This window comes from Cervus elaphus, chromosome 9 (genome assembly GCF_910594005.1).
Source record: "Cervus elaphus chromosome 9, mCerEla1.1, whole genome shotgun sequence".
Classification (NCBI taxonomy): Eukaryota; Metazoa; Chordata; class Mammalia; order Artiodactyla; family Cervidae; genus Cervus; species Cervus elaphus.
The window spans coordinates 14,727,980-14,753,777 of record NC_057823.1 but is presented as its reverse complement, the minus strand read 5'-3'; the positions used below and the strand labels follow the sequence as shown (position 1 = coordinate 14,753,777).

At 44.5% G+C, this 25,798-nt stretch overlaps 1 protein-coding gene across 10 annotated transcripts in view; it reads right to left on the bottom strand.

Moving 5' to 3' along the window:
- Window positions 1–25,798, bottom strand: part of CACNA1A (calcium voltage-gated channel subunit alpha1 A) — a 349,330-nt gene that overhangs the window by 196,710 nt on the left and 126,822 nt on the right. For all 10 annotated transcript variants that reach the window (XM_043911288.1, XM_043911287.1, XM_043911278.1 and 7 more), the window contains exons 3-4: window positions 7,137–7,242; window positions 4,043–4,182 (exon numbers count right to left, since the gene is read on the bottom strand). In XM_043911288.1, coding sequence (XP_043767223.1) covers window positions 4,043–4,182; window positions 7,137–7,242 — 246 coding nt within the window. The remainder of the gene's footprint in view (window positions 1–4,042; window positions 4,183–7,136; window positions 7,243–25,798) is intronic.

The window sequence follows — 25,798 nt, the reverse complement described above, 5'->3', positions numbered from 1 at the left end:
GGCAGCAGAAGCCAGCCCCCAGGGAGCATAAGCTGGTACAACCACTTGGCAGAGCAATTTGGCAGGATCTAGTGAAGCTGCGAATGCATAGAGCATACAACTCAGCAATTCCACTCCTGGGCACATGCCCTGGAGAAATGCACTCACAAGAACAAGGGGACAGCTTTGTTCAAAATAGCACAAAGCTGGAAACAACCCAAATGTATAAATACATGGTAGAGTGTTCATACCACAGAATACCATGAAGCAGTGAAAATGGATGAATGGGAGCATTCTTGTCAAGCAGATTAACCTCATACTTCTTATATACTTATCTAATTAAACTGTAACATAAGTATCATATACTTCTTATATTCTTATATAAAAGTGTAAATACATAAATGGAATTGATAAGCATAAAATTCAGGAAAGTGCTTCTGGATGGAGAGAAAAGAATGGGGCCAGGAAAGGGAATGCAGGGACTTACACCATATTAAAAAGGTTGCATTTTTAAGAAAAAAGTTACTATTGGAGTACAGTTGATTTACAACGCTGTGTTGGTTTCAGGTATAGCGCAAAGTGAATCAGCTTTGCATATACACATAGCAACTCTTTTTAGATTCTTTTCCCACATAGGTCATTACAGAGTATTGACTAGAGTTCTCTATGCTATACATAAAGGTTTTACTTTTTTTGGTCACCAATATGTTCACTTTTATTGGTCGTATATTTTACTGCAACTTACTGTGCTTTCAAGGACAGTTGAAATATACTGTTTTCTTAGTCAAAAAGAACCTTCAGTGAAGTATGGATAAGACCTTTTTACTATATCTTCCTAAAGTTATGGATTGAAGAAAAAAGAGAAAAGATAAAAGAAAATCAAATGATATATTGTTGAACCTGTGTAAAGGTTAATCTACTTGAACAAGTAGTCTTCAAATGGAATATCACATTCTTAATCTTGTAAAGGTTTCATTTTGATGGGGGTTTGCCCCCATCACCTCCCTATCCTCACCTCCTCCACTTTTCCCCTCACCCACTCTGCTCCAGGCATGCTGGCCTCGTCACTGTTCATCAAACACAACAGACACAGTTCAACCTCCGGCCCTTTGCACTTGCTGTTCTCTCTGCCTGGCACTCTCCTCCTTCGGCCATCCTCATGGCTTATTCACTCACTTCCTCCAGGTTTTCATTCAAATACCACCTCCCCAATGTTAGTCTTCCCTGACTTCTAGCCCTCCTGCCCATAATGCATCCCATCCCTTCTCTGCTTTATTTTTTCTCTAAAAATATCTCATCAACATCTAACACACTAGATATTGTATTCATTCACGCATCTTGTCTTTCTTCACCACTAGAATGCCAGCACTACAAGAGGAGGGATTTTTGTCTGTTTTGACCACTGCTGTGTTCCAGAGCATATAGTAGTTGCCTAATAAATAGTCATTGAATGAATATTTGCATACACAGGCATTTGTTATATGATTCTCCACTTCTTTTAGAATTATTCTATTATACCTTTTTAGAAATGATTATTTCTATCATACTTTTTTTATAATACATTTTTAAACAACAACAAAGTCAACCACTGAACTGTTGCACACACAAGTTTCCTAGGAAGCAAAGAGAAAAGTGCTCCATGCCATGATACGTCCAAGGAACCTTCTGAGGTCATGAGGCAAAGGGCCTTGGGCACAGCAAACAGAGGCCCCATCAGAAAACACTAGGGCTAGCCCTCATAACAGACTGCTCAGATCTGAAAGCCTCTACCAAAATAGCCCAACCGACACAGCTCCTTCTGTGAGAAGCAACGTTGCTTCGAAACAACTGATACATTTAAAACCTGAATTATGACAGGCCAGCCAACACAGCGTGGACCCTAAGACCCATGACGTCTGCCAAGAGAGGAAGGACCTGGAGCAGCAACAGGGCCTAGAGGAGAAGTAGAATCCCAAGGAAGAGAACTTGGAGAAGGAAATGGCAACCCACTCTAGTATTCTTGCCTGGGAAATCCCATGAACAGAGGAGCCTGGCAGGCTGCAGTCCATGGGGTCACAAAGAGTTGGACACAACTTAGCGACTAAACAACAGAAGAGAACTGTGACACCGTAAGGAGAACTGTGATTCCCACACAGAAATGATCCCATCAGTTCAGTTCAGTTCAATCGCTCAGTCGTGTCCGACTCTTTGCGACCCCATGAACCGCAGCATGCCAGGCCTCCCTGTCCATCACCAACTCCCGGAGTTTACTCAAACTCATGTGCATTGAGTTGGTGATGCCATCCAATCATCTCATCCTCTGTCGTCCCCTTCTCCTTCTGCCCTCAATCTTTCCCAGCATCAGGGTCTTTTCAAATGAGTCAGCTCTTCTCATGAGGTGGCCAAAGTATTGGAGTGTCAGCTTCAGCATCAGTCCTTCCAATGAACACCCAGGAATGATCTCCTTTAGGATGGGCTGGTTGGATCTCCTTGCAGTCCAAGGGACTCTCAAGAGTCTTCTCCAACACCACAGTTCAAAAGCATCAATTCTTCGGTGTTCAGCTTTCCTTATAGTCCAACTCTCACATCCATACTTGACTACTGGAAAAACCATAGCCTTGACTAGATGGACCTTTGTTGACAAAGTAATGTCTCTGCTTTTTAATATGCTGTCTAGGTTGGTCATAACTCTGCTTTTTAATATGCTGTCTAGGTTGGTCAAGGAATAAGCGTCTTTTAACTTCATGACTGCAGTCACCATCTGCAGTGATTTTTGGAGCCCCACCAAAAAAATGGTCCCATAGAGGATTATAATCCCATAGAGGAACACTGGGCTCTTGTATAGGAGAACTATGAGGAATGTCTCCCAGTGAATAGGGCTCTTGGCAGAGAAGAAATAGACTTAGCTCGGAGGGGAGGAGTAGGTAAGCAAAGGAGTCCGAAATCATCACAAAATGGTAAAGCCTGTGCTAGGACTGGATAAAGGGCTTTGGGGTCAGTAATGGAGACTGGCTGACTATCCACCAAATCCATTTCCATTTCCTTCTAAGCACAGTGGGCTGTTTCCCAGCTTCCCTGAGCCATGTGTGGGCATGTGCCTGAATTCGAGCAGAAGTCTGTATGAGTGAAAGAGGCTATGAGCCAGGTTCCAGCCAGGACTCTACAACCGCCTCCCTGCCCCAAGCATCACCATCCACGTTCATGTCTGTTCCATGATTTCCTGTAGACAAGCAGACCCAATCTGAGTCAACAATAGGGAACCACAGTGTATATTGAGGGCCTGCGTCCCTCAATCACTGTGCAGAGGAGAGAAGCCTGCCAATGAGAAACAATTGCTTTGACCTCTCAATGAGCAAGAAATAAAACTTCTGTTGTGTTTAAGTCATTACCTAGTTTTGGATTTTGTTGCTGCTGTTACAGCAGCTAGAGTTACCTTATACAGGGTGGACAGTGTATACACCTTCACCTTTTACCTTTTACCTCTGGTTCATTATATCAGATCTGAAACCTCCTCAGAGGCACTGATTGCACCTTACTTCAGTTGGTTTTCTCCATAGTCCCACCACAATCTCTCGCACCCTGAAGTCCTCAAAAAGCATTTACCAATTTTAAAAAAAGGCAAGGTATTCCCCCAAGCAAAGCAAAAGGACCACATGCACACAATAGTCACAAACTTGAGTTCCGGAATGACATCAGCTCAGGTTCAAATCCCAGCTCCATCACCTACTAGCTGGGTGACTGCAAGCAAGTTCCTTCTACGCTTCAGATTCTTCAGCACTCACATGGGAATATTAATGTTTCCTAATTCATTGGATTGTTGTGAGGATTAAATGAGAGAATGCACGCAAAGCACTTTGGAAGCAGTCAATTCTAATAAGCTCTTATTCTAATTGTAACAGAAAGCATCTGCTGTGATCTACAGCCGAGATGAGGAGGTGAGGGGGGTTGGGTAAGAAAGCAGAAGCACAGTGAAGAACACGGGGGCTCAGCATTTCTGAGCCCAGCCTGGATGACACCAATCCTTATGTTTCCAGAGTTCTCATCATTCAAGATAATTCTGAGAAACACAGAACAGGCCACTCACCCTGTTAGCACCACCACGAAGTCCATCACATTCCAGCCATTCCTCAAGTAAGAGCCTTTATGGAAGGCAAATCCAAGGGCGATGATTTTAATTCCAGCCTCGAAACAAAAAATTCCAATGAAGTATGGTTCTGTGTCATCCTGGAAGGGGGAGAAGGTAAGATTAGTGTCTTTGGCTGGGCAGAGGGCGGCATGAACAGGGAACCACCCACTCAGAATCTCTACCCACTTCCCCTCACCTCTCCAGACTTTCCAGCCCTCACTGCGCCTCACTGAATCCTGCCTGGATTAACCTTGTCCAAAGGCTTCTGCGTGAAAAACAGAAGCATGGAGATGACTCCTTTCCATTTGGCCAACTTTACACACTACTTAGGCAGCCGTGTGTGACTATTTAAATTGAAATGAAGGGATTTCCTGGTGGTCCAGTGGTTGGGAAACTGCCTGCCAATGCAGGGGACACGGTTTCGATCCTTGATTGGGGAAGATCTCCTATGCCGTGGGGCAACTAAGCCTGAGTGCCGCAACTATGACGCCTATGCACCTAGAGCCTTGCTCTACAACAAGAGAAGCCTCTGTAATGAAAAGTCTGCACTGCAATGAAGAGCAGCCCCCATTCACTGCCACTAGAGAAAGCTCACGCAGAGCAACGAAGACCCAGCACAGCCAAGAATAATAAATATATAATAAAAAAGAAATGTAAGTGAAATAAAACGAAAGACTCAGTTCTGCTGTCACTAGTCCCATTTCCGGTGGCTAAAATATTGGACAGTGCAGATGTTGGATATTTCCATCACTGTAGAAAGTTTCACAAGAAAGCGTCGGTTGAGAATGTTTACTTGTCACATACATCATCCAGGACCCTGGGGTTGGTCCCTGTGCACTGACCTCACCTCCAAGCCCCCAAATCTGACAGTTGTGATGATTCTAAGCTGGTATGCACCAGTACAGTAGTTCAGGTTGAGAAAATACTGGAATGAATACTTCTGCACTGGCTGGTAAATGGCTAATGTTCCAGCTCCCAGCTCCCCGCCAGACCTCTTGCCAGGTCTGGCTTCCAGCTGACACTCTGTAGTATTAATGCTTGGAATTAAGCTATAAGCTTTGTTCCATCAGAGCCCCTCCACTGCTGCCTCCCTCATCTGTTAATGACAATGCTTCTCAAGCTTCAGTCATTTTCATTCTGCTTCCATGAGCTTTCCTATACCGGCTCACCATCGCTACTACTATTTGCTTACTATTCTTTCAACAAACTCTTTTTACTTAGCCTGATCTTAAGCAAAAACAAACAAAGAAGTTTTAGATCATTGTTTTTCGGGACTAGTTATCTATTTTTAGGAAACACATTATAATACATAACTGCATACGTGTGCTGGGTTGTGTCTGATTCTTTGTGACCCCATGGACTGTAGCCCACCAGGCTCCTCCGTCCATGAGATTTCCCAGGCAAGAATACTGGTGTGGGTTGCCATTTCCTACTCCAGGGGATCTTCCCCACCCAGGGATCAAACCCGCATCTCCTGCATTGGCAGGCAGGTTCTTCTACTGCCCCACCTAGGAAGCCCAATACATAGCTATTAACATGTAAAAGCCTGGCTTTGAAATGGTGATGGGAAGGAGCGAGGTCTCCTTCTTGGGATTGTCAGAATGCCAGGAGGCAAACCAGGTGGCTGGGGGATGGCTTGGGGCATCGAGACAGAACTTAGTGCTAGCTGACAGCTCTGCAGAGTTCCACTAGATCATCAACTGGATTGTGACTCCAGAGCTGATATTCATGTATAGTAAACCTGGGGAAAAGAGAAACCAGCTAAATGATACCCTAAGCAAGCAACCAGGCAAAAGTCAGAATGTGGGACCTTCCTTAGGGCAACTGGACTGGTTTCTGCAGAGTCAGTGGCAGGAGGGAAGATAACTGCCTTAGGGTAAAAGCCTTAACATCAAATCTAGACCATGTATGGATCTTGGTTCAAACAAAACAACCTGTAAGATGCTATTTCTGAAGGAATCGTGGATATTTGATTACTGGCTGGGATTTTGATGATTCCCAGGAACCACTGGCGGTTGGATGTCAACGTGTCACTGGGGTGATGTGAGAAAGCACCTTTTTTGGCCACTCTGTGTGCCTTGTGGGGTCTTAGTTCTTCAACCAGGGTTTGAACCGAGGTCACGGCATTGAAAGAACCAGGTCCTAACCACTGGACCACCAGGGAAGTCCCAGAAAGTGCCCATATTTTGAGCAATGTGGACTTCAGTATATGGCAGTGAATTGATGTATTGCCTGGGATTTGCCTTAACATACTTTGGCCAAGAAAAACAAACGAAGGAAATAAAAAACGAAAGGAAACATGAAGTGAGGCAAAATCTTGATATTTGTTATCTTTGGATGATGAGTTCATGAGGGGTTCATGGTACTGTTCTCTGTGTATTTATGTATGGCCAATATTTTTCACAAGAATTTTGGTTTGTTTTTATTTTTAAAAATTTATTTATTTATTTAAATCCTTTTGGCTGTGCCACCAGGCTTGCAGGATCTTAGTTCCCCATCCAGAGATTGAACCTGGGCCCTGATAGTGAAACCACCAAATCCTAACCACCCAATTGCCAGAGAATTCCCCCAAATTTTGTTCTGAATGTGACTTTTCATGGACAATGTGACCCTTCCATCCCTCTCTAGATTGACAAGAGGTCTGCTGGGGGCCAAGAGTGGAGGATGGGCAGCGAGACTTCTCTCTCCCCAGATTATTGGTATTCATGAAATTTAGGTTCCCCAGGGCGTCCATGGTGGCTCAGTGGTAAAGAACCTTCCTGCAATGCAGGAGACTTGGGTTTGAGCCCTAGGTTGGGAAGATCCCTTGGAGAAGGAAATGGCAACCCACTCCAATATTCTGGCCTGGGAAATCCCATGGACAGAGAAATCTAGCGGGTTCCAGTTCGTGGGGTCAGAAAAGAGTCGGACAGGACTTGGCAACTAAACAACAGGCAGGGGGCCCAGGATCTGGTTCTTGGGGACAAGACTAAGAGCCCAGTCTGCGCTCAGATCCCACAACCACATCAGTTTGCCACCAAAGCAGAGAGCCTGGTGGAGAGACATCACTCACCAGTCGTTCAGACATCGGAGTCTTGTCATCATCAGGTAGGTGTTGCTCCAGGGCGAGGACGATGCAGTTTGCTATGATGGTGGCTAAAATCATATATTCAAAGGGAGTATCACAGAGTTAAGGAAAATCTTTCCAGCTTTGTTTCGATTCAAAGCACAATTGAGTGGAAGATACAGGGATTTCCCACCTGTCCTCTGCCCCCACACAGGCATGGCCTGCCCTGTTATGAACGTCCACCACCAGAGTGGTGCATTTGTCACCCGTGATGAACCTACACTGACATGTCACTATCATCCGAAGTCCTTAGCTTACTTTATGGTTCACGCTTGGTGGTGTACATTCTGTGAGTTTGAGCAAACGTATAATGACATGGATCTACCAACACAGCTTCATACAGAGGAGTTTCACTGCCATGAAAACCCAGCAGATGACTCTGTAAGGCAAATGTAGATGCTCTTCCTCCATCTCACCTCCAACCTTCATTGGACAAATATCAATTTAGCAGCTATTGTGTGCCAGGTCCTGGGCACAGGGTCACAGCTGAGAGTAAAACTGACAGAAATTTCTGCCCTTGTGGAGGAGAGGCATACAGTACTGTATGGTGAATACTGCAGAGGGAAAAAGCAGGAGAGGAGGTTGGTGGTTGCAGTTTAAAATACACTGATCAGATCTGATATCATAATTTCCATCTTAAATGTCCATCCACAGAAGAATGGATAAAGAAGATGTGGTACATACGTACAATGGACTATTACTCAGCCATAAAAAAGAATGAAATAATGCATTCTAACATGGATGCAATTAGAGATTATCATATTAAGTAAATCAGATAGATAAATACAAATGCTATATGATATCACTTGTATGTGGGTTCTAAAATATGATACAAATGAACTTATTCACAAGATAGAAACAGTCTCACAGACTCAGAAAACAAACTTGTGGTTACCAAAAGGGAAAGTGGGGCTGGGGAGGGATAAATTAGGAGTTTGGGATTAACATATACACACTACTATATATAAAATAGATAATCAACGGGACCTACTCTATAGCACAGAGAACTCTATTCAACATTCTGTAATAACCTATATGGGAAAAGAATCTGAAAAAGAATGAATATATATATGCATGCACATGCATGTGTGTGTGTGTGTGTGTACATAACTGATTCACTTTGCTTACACCTGAAACTAACACAACATTGTAAATCAACTACATTCCAATTTAAAGTAAAAATTAAATTAAAAATAAAATACAGTGATCAGGTTTGATATCAAAAGCATGATCAACAAAAGTAAAAATAGACAAATCAGGCTTTGCAAAATTTAGAACATTTGTGCATCAAAGGACATTGTCAAGAAAGTGAAAAAAACCCAACAGAATGCAAGAAAATATTTGCAAATCACGTACCTGATAAGGGTCTAGTATCAGAATAGATAAAGAACACTTACAACTTGAGAACAAGAAGACAACCCAATTAAATAATAGGCAGAGTTTGAAAAGACATTTCTCCAAAGACGATTAGGAAAATGCAAATCAAACCACAATGAGATACCACTTCACATCCAGTAGGATGATAGGAATGAAAAAAACAGAAAACAGCAAGTGTTGGTGGGCTTCCCTGGTGGCTTAGTGGTAAAGAATCAGCCTGCCAGGGCTCAAACCCGCAGGGGACGTGGGTTTGAGCCCTGGTCCAGGAAGATCCCCACACACTGCAGGACAAGGAAGCCTGGACACCATAGCTGCTGAGCTGATGAGCTGCAACTAGTAAAGCCCGTGTCCCTAGAGCCCGTGCTTGGCAACAAGAGAGGAGCCCCCACTCTCTGCAACTGGAGAAAGCCCACACGCAGCAATAAAGGGCCAGTGCAGCTATAAATAAATAAATCCTAAAAAAAAAAAAAAAAGAACTGGGTTGATTTATTTAAAAAATAAAGTGTTGGTGAGAATGTGAGAAGCTGGAACCACTGTATGTTGCTAGTGAGAATGTAGAACAGTGTGGCCACTGAGGAAAATAGTCTGATGACTCCTCAAAAAGTTAAGACACAGAATGACCATAAAATCTAGTAATCCCACTCCTGGGGATACACCAAAAGAACTGGACAACCAGTACTCAGATACATGGGCACAGAAGCAATATTCACAATGAGCCAAACGTCCATCAGGGAATGAAGAATTAAACAATATATGATATATTTATAGAATGGAATATTATTTTGCCATAAAAATGAAGCCCTAACTCACGTGACAGTGTGGAGGGGCCTCAAAAACATCATGCTAAGTCAAAGAAGCCAGATACAAAAGACCACGTATTGTACGAATTCCATTTGTATGAAATGTCCATAACAAGCAAATCCGCAGTCAGAAAGCAGACTGGTGGTTGCCAAGGACTGAGGGGGCTGGGGGAGGAGGAAATGGTGAGTGGTTACTTAATGTTTTGGAACTAGATAAAGGTGATAGCTGAATACCATTCCGAATGTACTGAATACCAAGGAATTAAAAATGGCTAGTATTGCTATGTAAATTTCACCTCAATAAAAAACAACATGGTAGTCAAGCCTCCAAGGATCAGCCCTTTAAAGATCTGAAGGAGGGAAGGTATAGATCATATGGCCACTTTGAGATGCACATTCCCTCTCTCTCTGGGCACAAGCGCCTCCCTGAAACCTGCAACACTGCTCCAGCCACCAGACAGGCCCACTGGAGGGTCTGCCCTTGTTGGGGGGGGGGTCCTGTCCTGATCACTTCATATTAGGACCTGATCTGCTGATCAGCGGGTGATCCTGAATATCCCTGTTTCCCCAGCCAGATCCGCAGAAGCATCCTCAGGCCAACAGCCTGAGGCAATTTCTTTCCTTTTTAATTTTTTAAATTTTATATTGGAAGAGAACAAAAGAGGAAGAGAAGAAAAAAGACCTAGGAAAACAAATTCAAAACAATTAACAAAATGGCAATAAGAACATACATATCAATAATTACTTTAAATAAAACTAACACAACAAAACTGGCAATTTCTGAGAAGGAGGCTTAAGTGGGGAGAAATGGATGCTAGAGGGAGAAAGCCTGAGGATATTGCTTACTCTGGAGCAGGGTCTCCCAACTTCCACACTAGTGACATGATGAGGGGCTGATTGTGGTGCTGGAGAAGACTCTTGAGAGTCCCTTGGACAGGAAGGAGATCAAATCAGTCAATCCTAAAGGAAATCCGTCCTGAATATTCACTGCAAAGCCTGACGCTGAAGCTCCAATACTTTAGCCATCTGATGCAAAGAGCCAACTCACTGGAAAAGACCTTGATGCTGGGAAAGACTGAAGGCAAAAGGAGAAGGGGGTGGCAGAGGATGAGATAGTTGGATGGTATCACCAACTCAATGGACATGAGGTTGGGCAAACCCTGGGAGATAGTGACGGACAGGGAAGCTTGGCATGAGGCAGTCTATGGGGTCACAAGGAGTCAGGCATGACTTAGCAACTGAACAACAACAATAATTCTCTGTGGGTGGGGTTTCAGGGGAGCTGTCCTGCATATTGTAGGGTGTTGATCAGCATCCCTGGCCTCTACCCACTAGGTGCCAATGGCATCCTCCTCTCCAGTTATGAGAATCAAAACTTATGACAACCAAAATTCATCTCCAGATATTGCCCAGTGTCCCCTGGGAACACTGAAATCCACTGATCTGCAGAAGGATCAAACAGCATATCTTAAACTTGGCCACGTTGATGAACTACTGCCCTCCTCCCAGCTTTCTCTCTTGGAAACTTAACTAGTATCCTGTTTGGCCCTAGAGTTACATTTAGCATCATGGAAGCTTCATAAAAACCAAGGGATCTTACAGGCTGGAGGAGGAGGAGTTGGAATATATACCCACTTTCCAGGTGTGAAAATGAAGTCTGAAATAGACAACCTGGGAGTAAGAGTCTAAGAAAGGAAAAGCAGGTCTTCTTTGTCACCAGCTTCAGCCTTTGCCTCCAGCTGAAAGCAGTCAAGCCACGCTCCACGCACACTTTGAAAAGCAAATCCAAGACTCAGGGCAATTTGGGGAGTCAACAAAAGCCATTCCTGCTGACGATCATCTCTGATTGGCTTCCTGCCTCCGAGCTGACGGTCATTAGAAGCACAGAGAACAAAGCTGGGCTGTGTTGCACAAATACTCCATTCTGCCTCACCCTGCAGCCCAGAAAATAAGAGACAATATTTGTACACAAAGAAGCAATGCCAAGCCCTTCCCCGGCCTCCCCTCGCCGAGGCTTCTGAAGCCATGATTTGAATCTGATGATTTCGCTTTCCTTCTCTGCCAACTAGCTCCCTGTTTGCTTCTGCACCAAGCTGCTGCCTCACTCTTGGGGCCCCCTGGCCTTTTGCCCCTAAATGGCTGGGATGTGACTTCCTTTGTATCTGATTCGAGCTGAGGTTCCAGGAAGAGTCCCACAAGACCAGCAGCAAGCTGCACTTTCATGGGCTGTGTTATCAGGCTTTCAATTGCCCTCGGTCACCTGGGCTTCAGACCCAGAGTGCTCCAATATGACAATGAAGTCTTAGTCAGCATGCAAACCAACAGAAAGAGGCTGCCCATGCCCACTTTATTTCTTTGTCAGATATGGGTACACTGGCTTCCCTGGTGGCTGAAGAGTAAAGAATCTGTCTGCAATGCAAGAGACATGGGTTCGATCCCTAGGTTGAGAAGACCCCCTGAAGAAGGGCATGGCAACTCATTCCAGTATTCTTGCCTGGGGAGAACGCCATAAACAGAGAAGCCTGGTGGGCTACAGCCCATGGGGTAGCAAAGTCAGACATGACTGAAGCCACTTAGCAGGCACGCATGCATAGACAGACTGGCTATCAAGGGTCACCTCCCTCTCTCCATGCACCCTGCCAGTGCCCGAAGACACACCCCAAATGGGAATCTGCAGCACTGACCTTACACCCTTGTTACTTAAGGTGTGGTCCACAACCTTGCTACTTAACATGTGGTTCATGAACCAAGCAGCGGAGGCCAACACCCAGTAGAAAAGCAGAGCGTCAGGCCCCATGCCGACCTGCTGAGTCAGAACACACATTTTAGCAAGATCTCCAGGGGATCTGTGTGCTTACTGAAGTTTGGAAAGTGCTGCCCTAGATCTATTTCAGGGGGGAGGAGGAGCCCAGGTTACTGTGGCTTTGAGTCATCCAGAAAGAAGTGGGGGCTCGCTTTTCTGGTCCAAACCTTCTCCTCCATGTTCTGACCCCACAGGAGGAGAATTCAGGAGGCCTGGATCAGTCTTCTGCCTCCACACCAACCCAAGATCTTCATGGAACAAGAGTGATGTTGGAATGAGACGAAGAACCAGCACAGAAAATTCTGGTTTACTGCACGTGGAAATAGTCACAGCCCTCCCATAGCACCACCTCACTCAGAAGAAAAGTCAAAGTCCTCCCAGCAGTCCTGCACGACCTGCCCCCATCACCTCCCTGCCCCCATCTCCTCCATTCTCCCCATCTCCTCTATTCCCCCCCGGGTCACTTACCTACAGCCATACTGGCCTCCTCCATCTTTCTCAAACACACTAGGCACCTTTTACTGCCAGGGCCTTTGCACCTGCTATTCTCTTTCCTAGAATGCTCTTTCCCCAGAGACCCACAAGATTCCTTCCCTCTCTTCTAAGTCTTTTCTCTTTTCTCATCCTCAGTGAGGCCTTTTGCCCCATTTCCCTACTTAATTTTTTCCTTGGCCCTTGCCCCCAAACATCTGCTATATTTTTCTCCTTTACCTGGTTTCTCTGTTTCTTTTGCCTAATAGACTATAAGCCCTGCACAAGCAGAAAACTTTGTTTTGTTTGATGCTTTGTTCTCAGCACCTAAGAGGGCATCTGTTCCAGAGTAGGTGCTCAGTAAACACCTATGGATGAAAGGAACGGTGGGTGGGTCCTGCGGTCCACATCTCTCCCCTCACTTCATCATGTGCCAAGTCTCCATAGGCACATTAAGGACACAGATCAACTCCTTGAAATCTGCAGTGATGTGGCTGGTGCACAGACACCAAGACTGGGTACTGAGTTCTTGACACAGGAGATTCTTTCCCCAGGTAGAAGTCAAAGGTTTCCAGGCAGGGGGAGATGAGGCTTTTTCAGCCCAACCCTGAGTTGTGCCTGATCCTCCCTATTTAGAAAGCCTGGGTTCTAACTCACAGCTGCAGTGAGCAATGCCTCTGTGAGCTGAGCTGAGTCTTCCTGCTCCCCGATTGGTTCAGGGAGAAAACACCTGTGTCAGCGGGATCCAGGCTAATTAGCCAGCCGAAGAGGCCAAGAGAAGAGGGAGGGAGATGAGGAGGAGAGACGCACCCCCGGTGGGAGGAAAAGCTGGCTCCTGAAATGGCTCATGGAAGTCAGGCTAGCAAACAGCCCTGCAGGCGAGTACAGATACACAAAACTTCCCCCACAATTAGACAGATCAGGACCCCCAGAGGCCCAGAGAGGGGCTGTGTGTGATACAGGAAATGACCCAGTGATTTCTTTACAGGGAACAAGGGCTGTGTCTGTGAATAGGAGCAGTTCTTGGGATCCAGAGCATCAAAGAAAATCAATTTGTAAAGTGGGCATAGCTGATGATCCCAGCCCCTTAGCAAGACCTTGCAGAAGGTCCAAATGATCCATCCTCCTCTCTGTGGTACCTTGCCCCATTCCCATCTCATTTCCAGCCTTCTGCAGTTGGTGTGAAAAATCAAATCAGATTTGTTAACCCATCAAAGTCTTGCCTCTACTATGGGGGCTGCCTGATGGGTGTGTTCTGAGGAAACAGATACTTCAATGAGTCAATCAGGCAGTTGAGATTGTGGGGAAAAGCCAAGCAAGTCTTATTTTCACGTTAGTTCCATGCTTTTCACCATTACTAGGAAAAGAGTAGGGGGTACTAAGGCCTTGGGTATGGGACATATTTCTTGCTCCACTAAACAGATGCCATGGTTTAATTCAGAAATATGATCAACTATTATGAGGCCATTAACAGATACAACAATCATAATTACAGCTGCAATTTATTGAGCACTTTGTTGGGCAGACACCAAGTTAAGCACTATACACTCATTGTTTCAGTTAATTCCTTGCAAAAATTCTACAAGGTAGGTTCTGTTGCAAGCCCCACTTTCCAGATAAGAAAATTATGGCTCAGAGAGGCTAAACAAATTGCTCAAGGTCATATATATATATGCTAGGGTTGACTTCAAAGCCATGCTGGTGGGGGATCCCCACAGACCACTCAACAGCTTACACTTACTTGCTAGAAGGTGGATGTTTTGGCCTTTACTTAAAAACTGGAGTTGGGGTACACCTGGAATCTTAACCATGATGAGGCCAACTGGGTCAGTCTTCACCTGAGTTCCAACCACTGACACAATTTTATATAGTAATTGTCAACCATTGCATACTAGTCCACTTCTTCATAAGACCAGCCAGAATGGGTCATATCAATCAATATCAACTTCCAACAATCCAAAGAGTCTTTCTCGAAATCTCAGACATCTCGAACTCTCCACCAGCGGATCAGCTTGAGACCGATGGATATGAAGCAGTAACAAGGGCAACTCTGGCGATGCCCAGAATGTTTTCAGCACCATGGCCAGCGGCATGAGGCAGGCATTTAATTACATGGCAAGTAAAGTCTCGGAGACAACTGCAAAGACCTACTTTTAACATACACAGTACAGGCACACACACACAAAAGATTCTTTATGTCAGCAGGAAAATCTAAGAGAAAATTAAAATCCCAACACTAAAAGTTTTGGGGTTTCCCTGGCAGTCCAGTGGTTAAGAATCCTTCGGTCAATGCAGGGGACACAGGTTCGATCCCTGGTCCAGGAAGACCTTGCATGCTGCATGGCAACTAAGCTAGGGTGCCACAACTACTGAGCCTGTGACTGGCAAGTACGGAGCCCGAGCGCCTAGAGCTAGTTCCACAATAAGAGAAGCCATCGCAATGAGAAGCCTGCACACAGCAACTAGACAGTAGCCCCCACTTGTTGCAACTAGAGAAAGTCTGTGTGCAGCAACGAAGACCCAGAACAGCCAGATAATAAACAAATAAAAATTTAAATAGATTTATATGTTATTTATTTTTTAATGTACACAATGATTTCCAATTCTTTGGTTCTGAAAAGAGAAGTCTACCCTGGGCAGTTAAATTATGCTTCTGCTCAGAAAACTGGATATATCTGCATGAGAAATTATAGAGCAGGGCAGTTGAGAGGATTTCAGGGTCAGACATGGTTTTGGCCTGGGGCAAAGGAGTTTCCTTCTTCAAGCCTCAGCTTCCACACACACACATATATATACATACATATAATGTGAAATGTAGCACCTACCTCCTAGGGCTGATTGAGAATGTAATGAGGGGATACACACAACAATACATGCAGAACAGGGCCTGGTATATAGTATTGGGTTGGCCAAAAAGTTCACCCAGGTTTTTTTTTTCTGTGTGACGTTACAGAAAACCTGAATGAATTTTTGGCCAACCCAATATGTATTCAGTAAATCCGAGTCTTTTGTTCTTGTTTACTCTAGCTCTTGTGATGATTAGAAAACTTTCTATGCTTATGAAAGCATAATACGGGGTTCATCTCATTGTAGTCATGCAATCAATGTTTATTGTGTTTATTTCAAATGCTGCTACTAGTATTATTAACTTTTTCAATTTCTTTTTCACTCTTGTAGTCTCATTCCCCTCCCTTCACTGAAGAGTATCAACGCCTACTCTCATCACGGCCGATCAGGTTGTCTATCAAATCTGAAGAGCTTCCAGGAACAAAACACAGTGAGTCCACTCCCTGAATATCAGGCTATAAATGTTGCAAAAACATCCATCAGATGTTTCATACAAATGGGATCCTATAACACACAACCTTTTGTGTCTGGCTTCTTTCACACAGCATAATGCTCTTGGGTTCATCCACACTGTGGCATGTATCCATAATTTGCTTATTCTTATGGCTGAAAAATATTCCGTTGTATGGATATATCACAGTTGTTTACTGGATATACAATTTGTTTCCACATACACATATATATATAAATACATATATAAACAATTTGTTTATCCATTTACCCACTTTGGGGTTGTTTCAATCTTTTGTTTATCTAGAATAGGTGACTCCATAGAGATAGAATGCAGACTGGTGTTTTGCCAGGAACCTGGAGGAAGAGGGGGGATGCATACTGGCTACAGTGTTTCCTTTTGGGGTGATGAAGATATTTGAGAACTAGATCAAGGCGGTGTTGGAGAAGTACTAAATGCCACTGAACTGTCACTTTACTTTTTATGTTTTTTCATTAATTTTTATTGGCGTATAGTTGCTTTACAATGTTGTTAGTTTCTACTGTACAGCAAGATGAATCTGCCCTGTATATACATCCCCTCCTTATTGGACTTCCTTCCCATTAAGATCACCACAGTGCATTAAGCAGAGTTCCCCTCATGTTCCCATTAGTTATCTATTTTATACATAGTATCAATAGTGTATATGTGTCAGTCCCAACCTCTCAACTCCTCCCCTTCTCAATTCCCTCCCTGCTTTCCCCCTTGGTATACATATATTTGTTCTTTTTTTTTTTTTTCATATATTTGTTCTCTACACCTGTGTCTCTATTTCTGCTTTGCAAATAAGATCATCAATACCATTTTTCTAGATTCCACATATATGTGCTAATATACTATGTTCAGTTTTCTCTTTCTGATTTACTTCACTCTGTATGATACTCTCTAGGTCCATCCACATCTCTACAAATGACGCAATTTCCCTCCTATTTATGGCTGAGTAATATTCCATCGTATAAATGCACCAAATTTTCTTTATCCATTCATCTGCTGATGGACATACAGGTTGTGAAATATAGTTGGTTTGCTGAATTGTTCACTTAAAAATGGGTAGTTATGATATGTGACTCTTAATTTTTAAAAAAAACCCTGTTCTTTATCCTTCTCCTTTCCCCCACCCCTTGATTCTCAGGGTTCCCCTCATATGCTTTTTACTCACTGACTTTTGCAGCTAACTTTTTCCTCAGACAGCCCGCAAGATCCCTTTTAGAAAACAAATGGTTTTAATTATAATAGGAATATGTGTTTATTGTATTTTTAGTTCTTAAAATTTATAATATGTCACTTGAAAAGCGAAAAGTCCTTACACCACTCCGCTTCCCAGACGTGATCAGTGCTCGCAGTTTGGTTTCTCGTTCAGATTTTCCCCTACACACATTCCTCACTCTGGCCGCTCTCTCTCACCTCCTTCAGGCTGTACTGAAACACCTCCTACACTGTTGGTGGGAATGTAAATTGGGGCAGCCACTATGGGAAAACAGTATGCAGGTTCCTTAAAAAACTAAAAATACAGCGACCATATGATCCAGCAATCCCACTCCTGGGCACATATCTGGAAAAGATGAAAACTCGAATTTGAAAAGATATATGCACCCCAGTATTCACAGCAGCACTATTGAAAATAGCCAAGACATGGAAGCAACCTAAATGTCTATGAGCAGAGGAATGGATAAGGAAGATGTGGTGCATATATACAGTGGAATATTACTCGGCCATAAAAAATGAAGTAATGCCATTTGCAGCAACACAGATGGACATAGAGATTATCATACTAACTGAGGCAAGTTAGACAGAGAGAGACAAATACATGGTACAGTTTATATGTGGAATCTAAAAAAAAGAAAATGATACAAATGAACTTATTTACAAAACAGAAACAGACTCACAGATACAGAAAACAAATGTATGGGTACCAAAGGTGAAAGGGGGTGGGAGAATGAATAAATTAGGAGTATGGGATTAACAAATAGACACCACAATATGTAAAATAGATAGACAACAAGAATTTACTGTATAGCATGGGGAACTACATTCGATGTCTTATAGTAATTATAATGAAAAACAAGCTGAAAAAGAGGGTGTGTGTGTGTGTGTATGTCTGAATCACTTTTCTGTATGCCCAAAACTAACACCAGTGGCCGATTCATGCTGAGGTATGGCAAAAACTGTCACAATATTGTGAAGTAATTATTCTCCCATTAAAATAAATAAGTTACTTTAAAAATTATTGTAAACCAACTCGAGTTCAGGTCAAAAAAAAAGACAGTCTTCCCAGCAAGGCCTTCCCTGGCTTCCAGGTCTAAAATCTCAACACCATCAACCTTTCTACCTCTTGCTCTGTTTGTTTTTCACTTGTTAGTTTGTTGCAACGTTTCACATCAAACAAATTACATCTTATTTTTTTTATCTTACTTACAGAGGTCTCCCTCACCAGAATGTCAGCCCTAACTAAAGGGAGGTGGGGGGGGGGAGCCCTAAGGATTTGTCTAACTTGTTCTTGATTGCATGTTCAGCAAGTAGGACAATACTAACACATAGTAGGTGCTCAGCAAATACCCTTAAATGCGTGAAAACAAGCATATCAAATTGCATCTTCTTTTTACACAACCGGGATTGTGACACATAATGTCCCATGATTTGCCGTGCCTCTCACCACACTGGATGCATTTTCTACACTGAATGTCCCTCTTATAAAAGGCTGCGCAGTATTACCATGAACGGATGCATCATCACTTATTTAATATTCCCCTAAATGATTCCAGTTTGTCGCTATTACAAGCAAAGCTGTGATGAATAATCTGACCATACAACCTTGTGCATTTGTCAGGATTTTTTTTTTCTGCCAGCTAAATTCCAAAATGTGGAATTGCTGGGTTAGAGGCGGGAGTGCACGCTTGTCACAGACACTGCCAAATCAACCCTGGAGAGTCACAGAGTTCTATTTTACACTGTTTTTAGAAAGTGAGGTGAGTGTGTGTGCATTCATTCTGAAATTAAATCCCTGACATAAATGTAAAAGTTGCTCTGTAACAAAAAGTTCAGATGTGGAAGAATTAACACGACTCATGGAAAACAACACAACAAAATGAACTTCCCTTGATGAAGAAGAAAAAGGAAAAAAAATATCAAGGCAAGTCTGGAGCAGGAGGTGTTGGGTTATTTTTAAATAATAATAACTTTGGAGCCTCTTGGAATCTGAGGCTCCAAAGAAGGACTGAGGACTTCTCTGTTTTTCTCTCTCTCTTTTGTCAGGACAGAAAAGTTCCCTGGAGACACCTGAGTGATGTGAGAACTCTGCCTCCTGGTCCAATTTACAACCGCGTTCCCCAGGATGTTCAGTCTACCGAGGGGAAACTGTTCACCTATCTCGTTGGGCTGTCAGCCCTGTGCAGTGGTCAGCGAGATCCTCCATTTCCTTGGCATCGTCTCTATACATTCCATCTACCCTTTGGCTTAAATCCAAACCTGGAAATATCCTGAGAACAATTAACTCCAAGCACAGAGGGCCAGTGGCAGCTTCAAATTAGTTCCCCCAAAGAAAAGGAAAATCCACACCAGGGAGACATCTGCAATGATGACCCTAAGAAGAGCTGCAAGAGAGTCAAAGAAGGACCCTCCCAACCCAGGTGAGGTGAGAAAGGTATGCAAGAAGCCAGCTGAGGTGAAGAAGGCTCCTTCAAAACCAGGTGCAGCCGATGAGAAGGCCCTGAGAAGGGCAGCAAGGCCAAGAAATCCCCTCTCCCAAACCAGAGAAGGCCACAGAGGTCCCTCCCAGGGCCACTGCGCTCAGCAGGAAGCCCCAGGTCAAAGCCTCCACAGCCAGGATGCTGGGGTCCACAGGAAAACAAAAGCTGGGAGCAAATCTGGCTGTCGGTTAGTTGCTAAGTCATGTCCAACTCTTTTGCGACATCTCTGTCCATGTGATTTCCCAGGCAGGAATATTGAAGCAGGTTGCCACTTCTCCAGGGGATCTTCCTGACCCAGGTACCAAACCTGTGTCTCCTGCATTGGCAGGTGGATTTTTCACTGATGAGCCACCAACAAAGTCCCAAGACTCTGGGAGAGCCTATAACTATGATCTTCAATTTCCACGTGGAGAGACCATTGTCCAAGCTGATCCCTTCCACCCCTGATCACTGGAGGATATCCTTACCTCCTCATCAATAACCAATGTCAACTCCAAGCCACTTGAGCCATGCACACCCAGAAGCAACAAAATGCCCCTCCCATCACCTTTCTCTTTACCCACTACTCTCCTCCGCCCAGCTAACCAACTCTCTCAATGCACACCAACATCCAGCCTATGAAGTCCTGCACCCTGCTGACTCCACCATTTTCCAGCACTCTCTCCTACCTTCAGCATCTTCCTTGTCAATCTTATGTAGGATGTTTATATATCACTCCCAGAAAAAGTACACCTCTGGATGAACCCAACCTTTTCTGATTCCTTTCTGATTCTAAACCTTGTATGACCATTCAAGATTTATAGCATCCTGGGGACTTGCCTGGTGATCCAGTGGCTAAGTCTCTGAGCTCCCAGTGCAGGGGGCCTGGGTTTGACCCCTGGTCAAAGAACTAGATCCCACATGCTGAAACGAAGAGTTCAAAGGCCAGCTGAAGATCCTGCACATTGCACGGAAAGAATGATGATCCCATGTGCCACAACTAAGTCCCTCTTAAAACTCTTCTAATGAGGATCGCCAAATTCCTCTAGATTGCCAAATCCCAGGGCCACTTTTCTCTGCTCAGGTGACTTAGTCATGCCCTCCTTTTATGTCTTCCTATTAACTTTCTTGTCGCTATTTCTCTGTTTACCCCTCTCATTCCCCCTTTTCTACTAAATCTCTAAATGTTGGTTCTCCTTGGGGCTCAGTTCTAGGTTACCTTCCATTTTTTACCTAGATCCACTTTCTAGGGGGTCTCAAGCATTTTGATATGTTTTGTAGCCTCCTTCTGCCCTTTCCTCCCACCTATCTACTCATTGCTTTGCTCTGTGTCCTGGGAAAAGCAGGACTTCCTCTGGTAAATGGCATTATCCAGCCTTCCTCATCTCCTGCCTTCTGGGTGGGTTTGGCCAATGGGAAGCAAGAGATTGGAGGAAAAGATGGGGAGTTGGGGTATTTCTTCATCCCCCATTTCCTCCCTGATCCATAGTGAGGTTCTGGCAATGATTGTGTCCTGTTATACCTTCCCAGAGACATCTCAAACTTCATAGGTACATCTATATTCATTTTCTATGACTCCCGTAATAAATGACCACCAATTGAGTGGCTTCAAACCCACCCATAAAAACCCGTAAAAGAAATTTATTCCCTAGCAGTTATCCAGGCTAGGAATCCACAATTCAAGCGTCAGCAAGACGAAGTTCCCCCCAAAGGTTCTGGGGGAGGATCGTTTTTTGTTTCTCCCAGCTTCTGGTACCTCTAGGTGTTTCTTGGCTTTCAGAAGCATCACTCCAATCTCTGCCTCCATCTTCACATGACCTTCTCCTGGATCTTCTCTCCTCATCTCTTCTAAGAACACTTGCCACAGAATTCACAAGCCATTACATCCTCAGTACCCATCCCAGTGCTGGGCACATAGCAAGACCCCAATAAATGTTGGTCAAATGAGTAAATGAATCCTCATCTATTTCATTTCTCTCTACATCTCAGCAGCAGTCCTTCTGCATCTTTCACCTTCTCTTCCAACTCTCCCAGCTGTTGCACTGGCAACCCGGGTTAAACAGATTTTCTGGAAAGCCCCAAGTCCCAGGTGAAACCTCCTTCATTTGCTCTCCTATGCACTTCTTCAAATATTTGGGTCTTCCCGGCCTTTTTCTCTGCTGGCCCTGCCATCCGTGAAGATTCTCCTTGAGGCTTTATCATTAAAAAATAAACCAATATATTCCCTGCCTCCAAAAGAAGCTTTTACTTTTGCAAACTCTATTGATTTAATCCTAGAGGCTGCTGGCAGCGGTCCCAGGAGCTTCATCAATATGACAACACCCAGTGCAGCCGAAACAGCAAGAAGCCTTGGCCAAGATCTTCTGCTTGGGTCTTCAGTGATCCTGACGGATTCTCTCACAATGATGAAGAAGGATTTACAGTGGTGGACAGGGGATTTGCAGTTGCTCCAGCATCCTGCTTAGGTGAGCAAAAGGAAATGTCTTCAAACTTGAGGTACCTCAGCGCTATTTGTTAATTTGCTACTACAGCTGATTCCCAGGGGGTGCTAAGCAAGCAAGAAATCAAAGATAGTAGAGGAACACTGCAGGTTCTAGAACCTGAGGATAAACTCCCTGGTGGGGTGAACGGGAGTAGAGCAGGCAAGGGGAGGTGGGGAAAAGGAAGCTGAAGACGGCAAGAGTTAAAAATTGAATGAGTTAAAACAGAGATTCCTTCACCCTTCCACAGTTACAGTGTGGTTAGGGAAGGAAAGAGAAAGACGTCATAAGAAAAAGGAGGTTGAGGGTGACTGAATCAATGCCCAGGGGGTTAGAAACCATTCATCTCCCCCAGAGGAGAAGTCAACTCTTCCTCCATGTTTTTTTTCTAGATTGAAAAACAGGGACTTCCCTGGTGGTCCAGTGGTTAAAAAATCTGCCTTGCAATGCAGGGGACATGGGTTCGATCCCTGGTCAGGGAACTAAGACCTCACATGCTGCAGAGCAACTAAGCCCATGCCACAACGACTGAGTCTGCACGCCACAGCTAGAGTCTGTGCACCCTTGTGCCGCAATTAAGACTGGACAGAACCAAACAATAAATGAATATTTTTTAAAAGACTGAAAAACAGAGCCAGGAAGTGGAGCCCTCCCCACAGGAAGAAAGCACAAAGGAAATAATCTTTGTTAGCTGGAAATTTAAATGTGAGTCTACATACCCCTCATGAGAATATTGTGCTTAGACATTAGCCCCAGTGAACAGATGATGAATATACATTCTGAATTTTCTACATCATCCTACAGTGACAAAAACTCCAAATCTCAGTGACTGAAAATATCACAGGTCTATTTTCTTGCTCAAGCTACGTGTCCACTGCAGCTGGGCTGAGGACTCTGTTCTACACCATTCTCTCTCCAGCATCTAGTCTGAGGAAGGCTCCCTCTCTGTGTGTGTCTGATGGTGGAGGCAGGAAAAAGGAAACGCAGTGAATCATATACTGCCTCTTAAAGCTTCTACCCGTAAGAGACACACGTTATTTCCTCTCATATTCTATGGGTTAAAGCAAGTTACATGGCCATGCCTGTCTTGAAGGAGGTAGGGGAAAAGACATTCCACTGGGTAACCAGAGAAGAACCAGAAAATCTTAGCTAAGCAAGGTGAATAAAGTCCACTTAGGAAGATTAAATGAATTGCTCAAAATCAAAACAACTTCAAAGGTGGCAGAAGTGGGATCAGAATTCAGGACTATATGGGCCCTGTTCTTTAAGCTCTACCATCCTGCACATGACAGGAACTGACAATAAAATCTAGATAACAGGGAGGATAGATATCAATGGAGGTAGGGGGAGAAGGGACAAGGGAGGATAATGCACTGAGAGAGGGAGAGATGGTAGGAGGCAGAAAGCTAAGAACAGAGCCCAAGCAAAGAGGTCTCATGTTTAGAAACCAAAACACATCACCAACATTAAGGAAAGGGATGAAAAGCCTCACAACTTCCATGGTGGCGCAGCAGTAAAGAACCCACCTGCAGTGCAGGGGACTTGGGTTCAATCCTTGGTTCAGGAAGGTTCCCTGGAGAAGGAAATGGCCACTCACTCCAGTATTCTTGTCTGGGAGATCCCATGAACAGAGGAGCCTAGCAGGCTACAGTCCATGGGGTTGCAAAAGAGTCAGACATGACTTTGCAACTAAACAACAACAACGAAGAGCCTCACACATCTTTCAGAGATGTCAGTAGCAACAGAGAATGGAGGAGGGATCTGTGTGAAACCATGTGAGGACGTGGTGGCACCACCGTAATGAGGACGAGTTTGCTTCTTGCTCTTGCACGCACGAAAGCCACCATCTTGGCTGGAGAGCCAACAGCCACTCGTTGGTATAATAGCAGCCTCAGGAAGCCAAGGCCACGCTTGCCAGAACTCCCATCAGTGGCACGGTCCCTTCCCTGGACATTTTCCTGCATGGTTCTGGGAAATCAGGGCCGGAGTTGGATGGTGTTCCAGAACGAACGGTGCTGGCTTGGCTTTTCTCCGTACTCTTCCCCCACTCCTACCCAAGCCAGACTGGAAGTGCGAGAGATCCTGGCTCGACTGTGCACTCAGCCAGCAAGCAAGAATTCTAATTCGATAGGGAGGGCCAGTTTAGCATTAGAGCAAGACTGTAGGAAAGCATTCACCATCACCACCATTTCAGTTGTGAGCACCTAGTATGTGCTACCTATGTGTTTTCTGCACCTTACTTCATTGAGCTCTCACCAACCATCTATCCAGAAATCCTACTGGTCAATCTTCAAATTATATCTGGAACTGGTGGTCAGGAACTGGGGAGGTGGGGGAAGGAGAATAGGAAGTGACTAGCACCAAGTAGTGGAGAAGGAAATGGCAACCCACTCTAGTATTCGTGCCTGGGAAATCCCAGGGACAGAGGAGACTGGTGGGCGATAGTCTACGGGGTCTCAAAGAGTTGGACACAACTTAGCTAGACTGAGCACGCACAGTAACAGGTATAAGGTTTCCTACCGGGGTGATGGTTGTACAACATCGTGAATGTACTGAAGGCCACTACATTGTACACCTCAAAATAGTAAATATTATGTTATGTGTGTGTGCATGCTCAGCCTCGTCAGTTGTGCCCAACTCTCTGCAACCCACTGGACTGTGGCCTGTCAGGCTCCTCGGTCCATGGGATTCTCCAGGCCAGAATACTGGAGTGGGCTGCCATGTCCTCTTCCAGGGATTGAACCTGTGTTTCCTGAGTCTCCTGCATTGCAAGTGGATTCTTTGCCCACTGAGCCACCTGGGAACCCATGCTATATGCATTTTACCACAATAAAAATTTAAAAATTGTTGCCAGAATCCAACCACTCATTATTTCCCCAGCTGGTCGCGCCCCCTACCTGCCCGAACCAGTACTGCCACTTCCTCCTGACTCTCCAGTTCCACCTGCCACAATTTGATTCCCCCTCCCCAACAGTGTTCAGAGGAGCTTGTGCACCTCTGAGTCAGATCACGTCTCTCCTCTGCTCAGAACCCTCCACGGCTCCCACCTTTTTTTTTTTTTTCGCTCAGTTGCTAAGTCACGTCTGACTCTTTGTGACTCTATGGACTGCAGCACACCAGGCTTCCCTGTCCTTCACCGCCTCCCAGGGTTTGCTCAAACTTATGTCCATTGAGTCAATGATATCATCCAACCATCTCATCCTCTGCCACCCTCTTCTCGTTTTGCCTTCCCAGCATCAGGGTCTTTTCTAATGAGTCAGCTCTTCACATCAGGTGACCAAAGTATTGGAGCTTCAGCTTCAGCATCAGTCCTTCCAATGAATATTCAGGACTGATTTCCTTTAGAATTGACTGGTTTTATCTCCTGGCAGTCCAAGGGACTCGTAAGAGTCTTCTCCAGCATCACAGTTCAAAAGCATCAATTCTGTGATGCTCGGCCTTCTTTATGGTCCAACTCTCACATCCATACATGACCACCGGAAAACTATAGCTTCGACTATACGGATCTTTGTCGGCAAAGTGATTTCTCTGCTTTTTAATACACTGCCTAGGTCTGTCACAGCTTCTCTTCCAAGGAGCAAGTGTCTTTTTAATTTCATAGCTGCAGTCACTATCCCCAGTGATTCTGGAGCTCAAGAAAATAAAATCTGTCACTTTTTCCCTTGCTTCCCCATC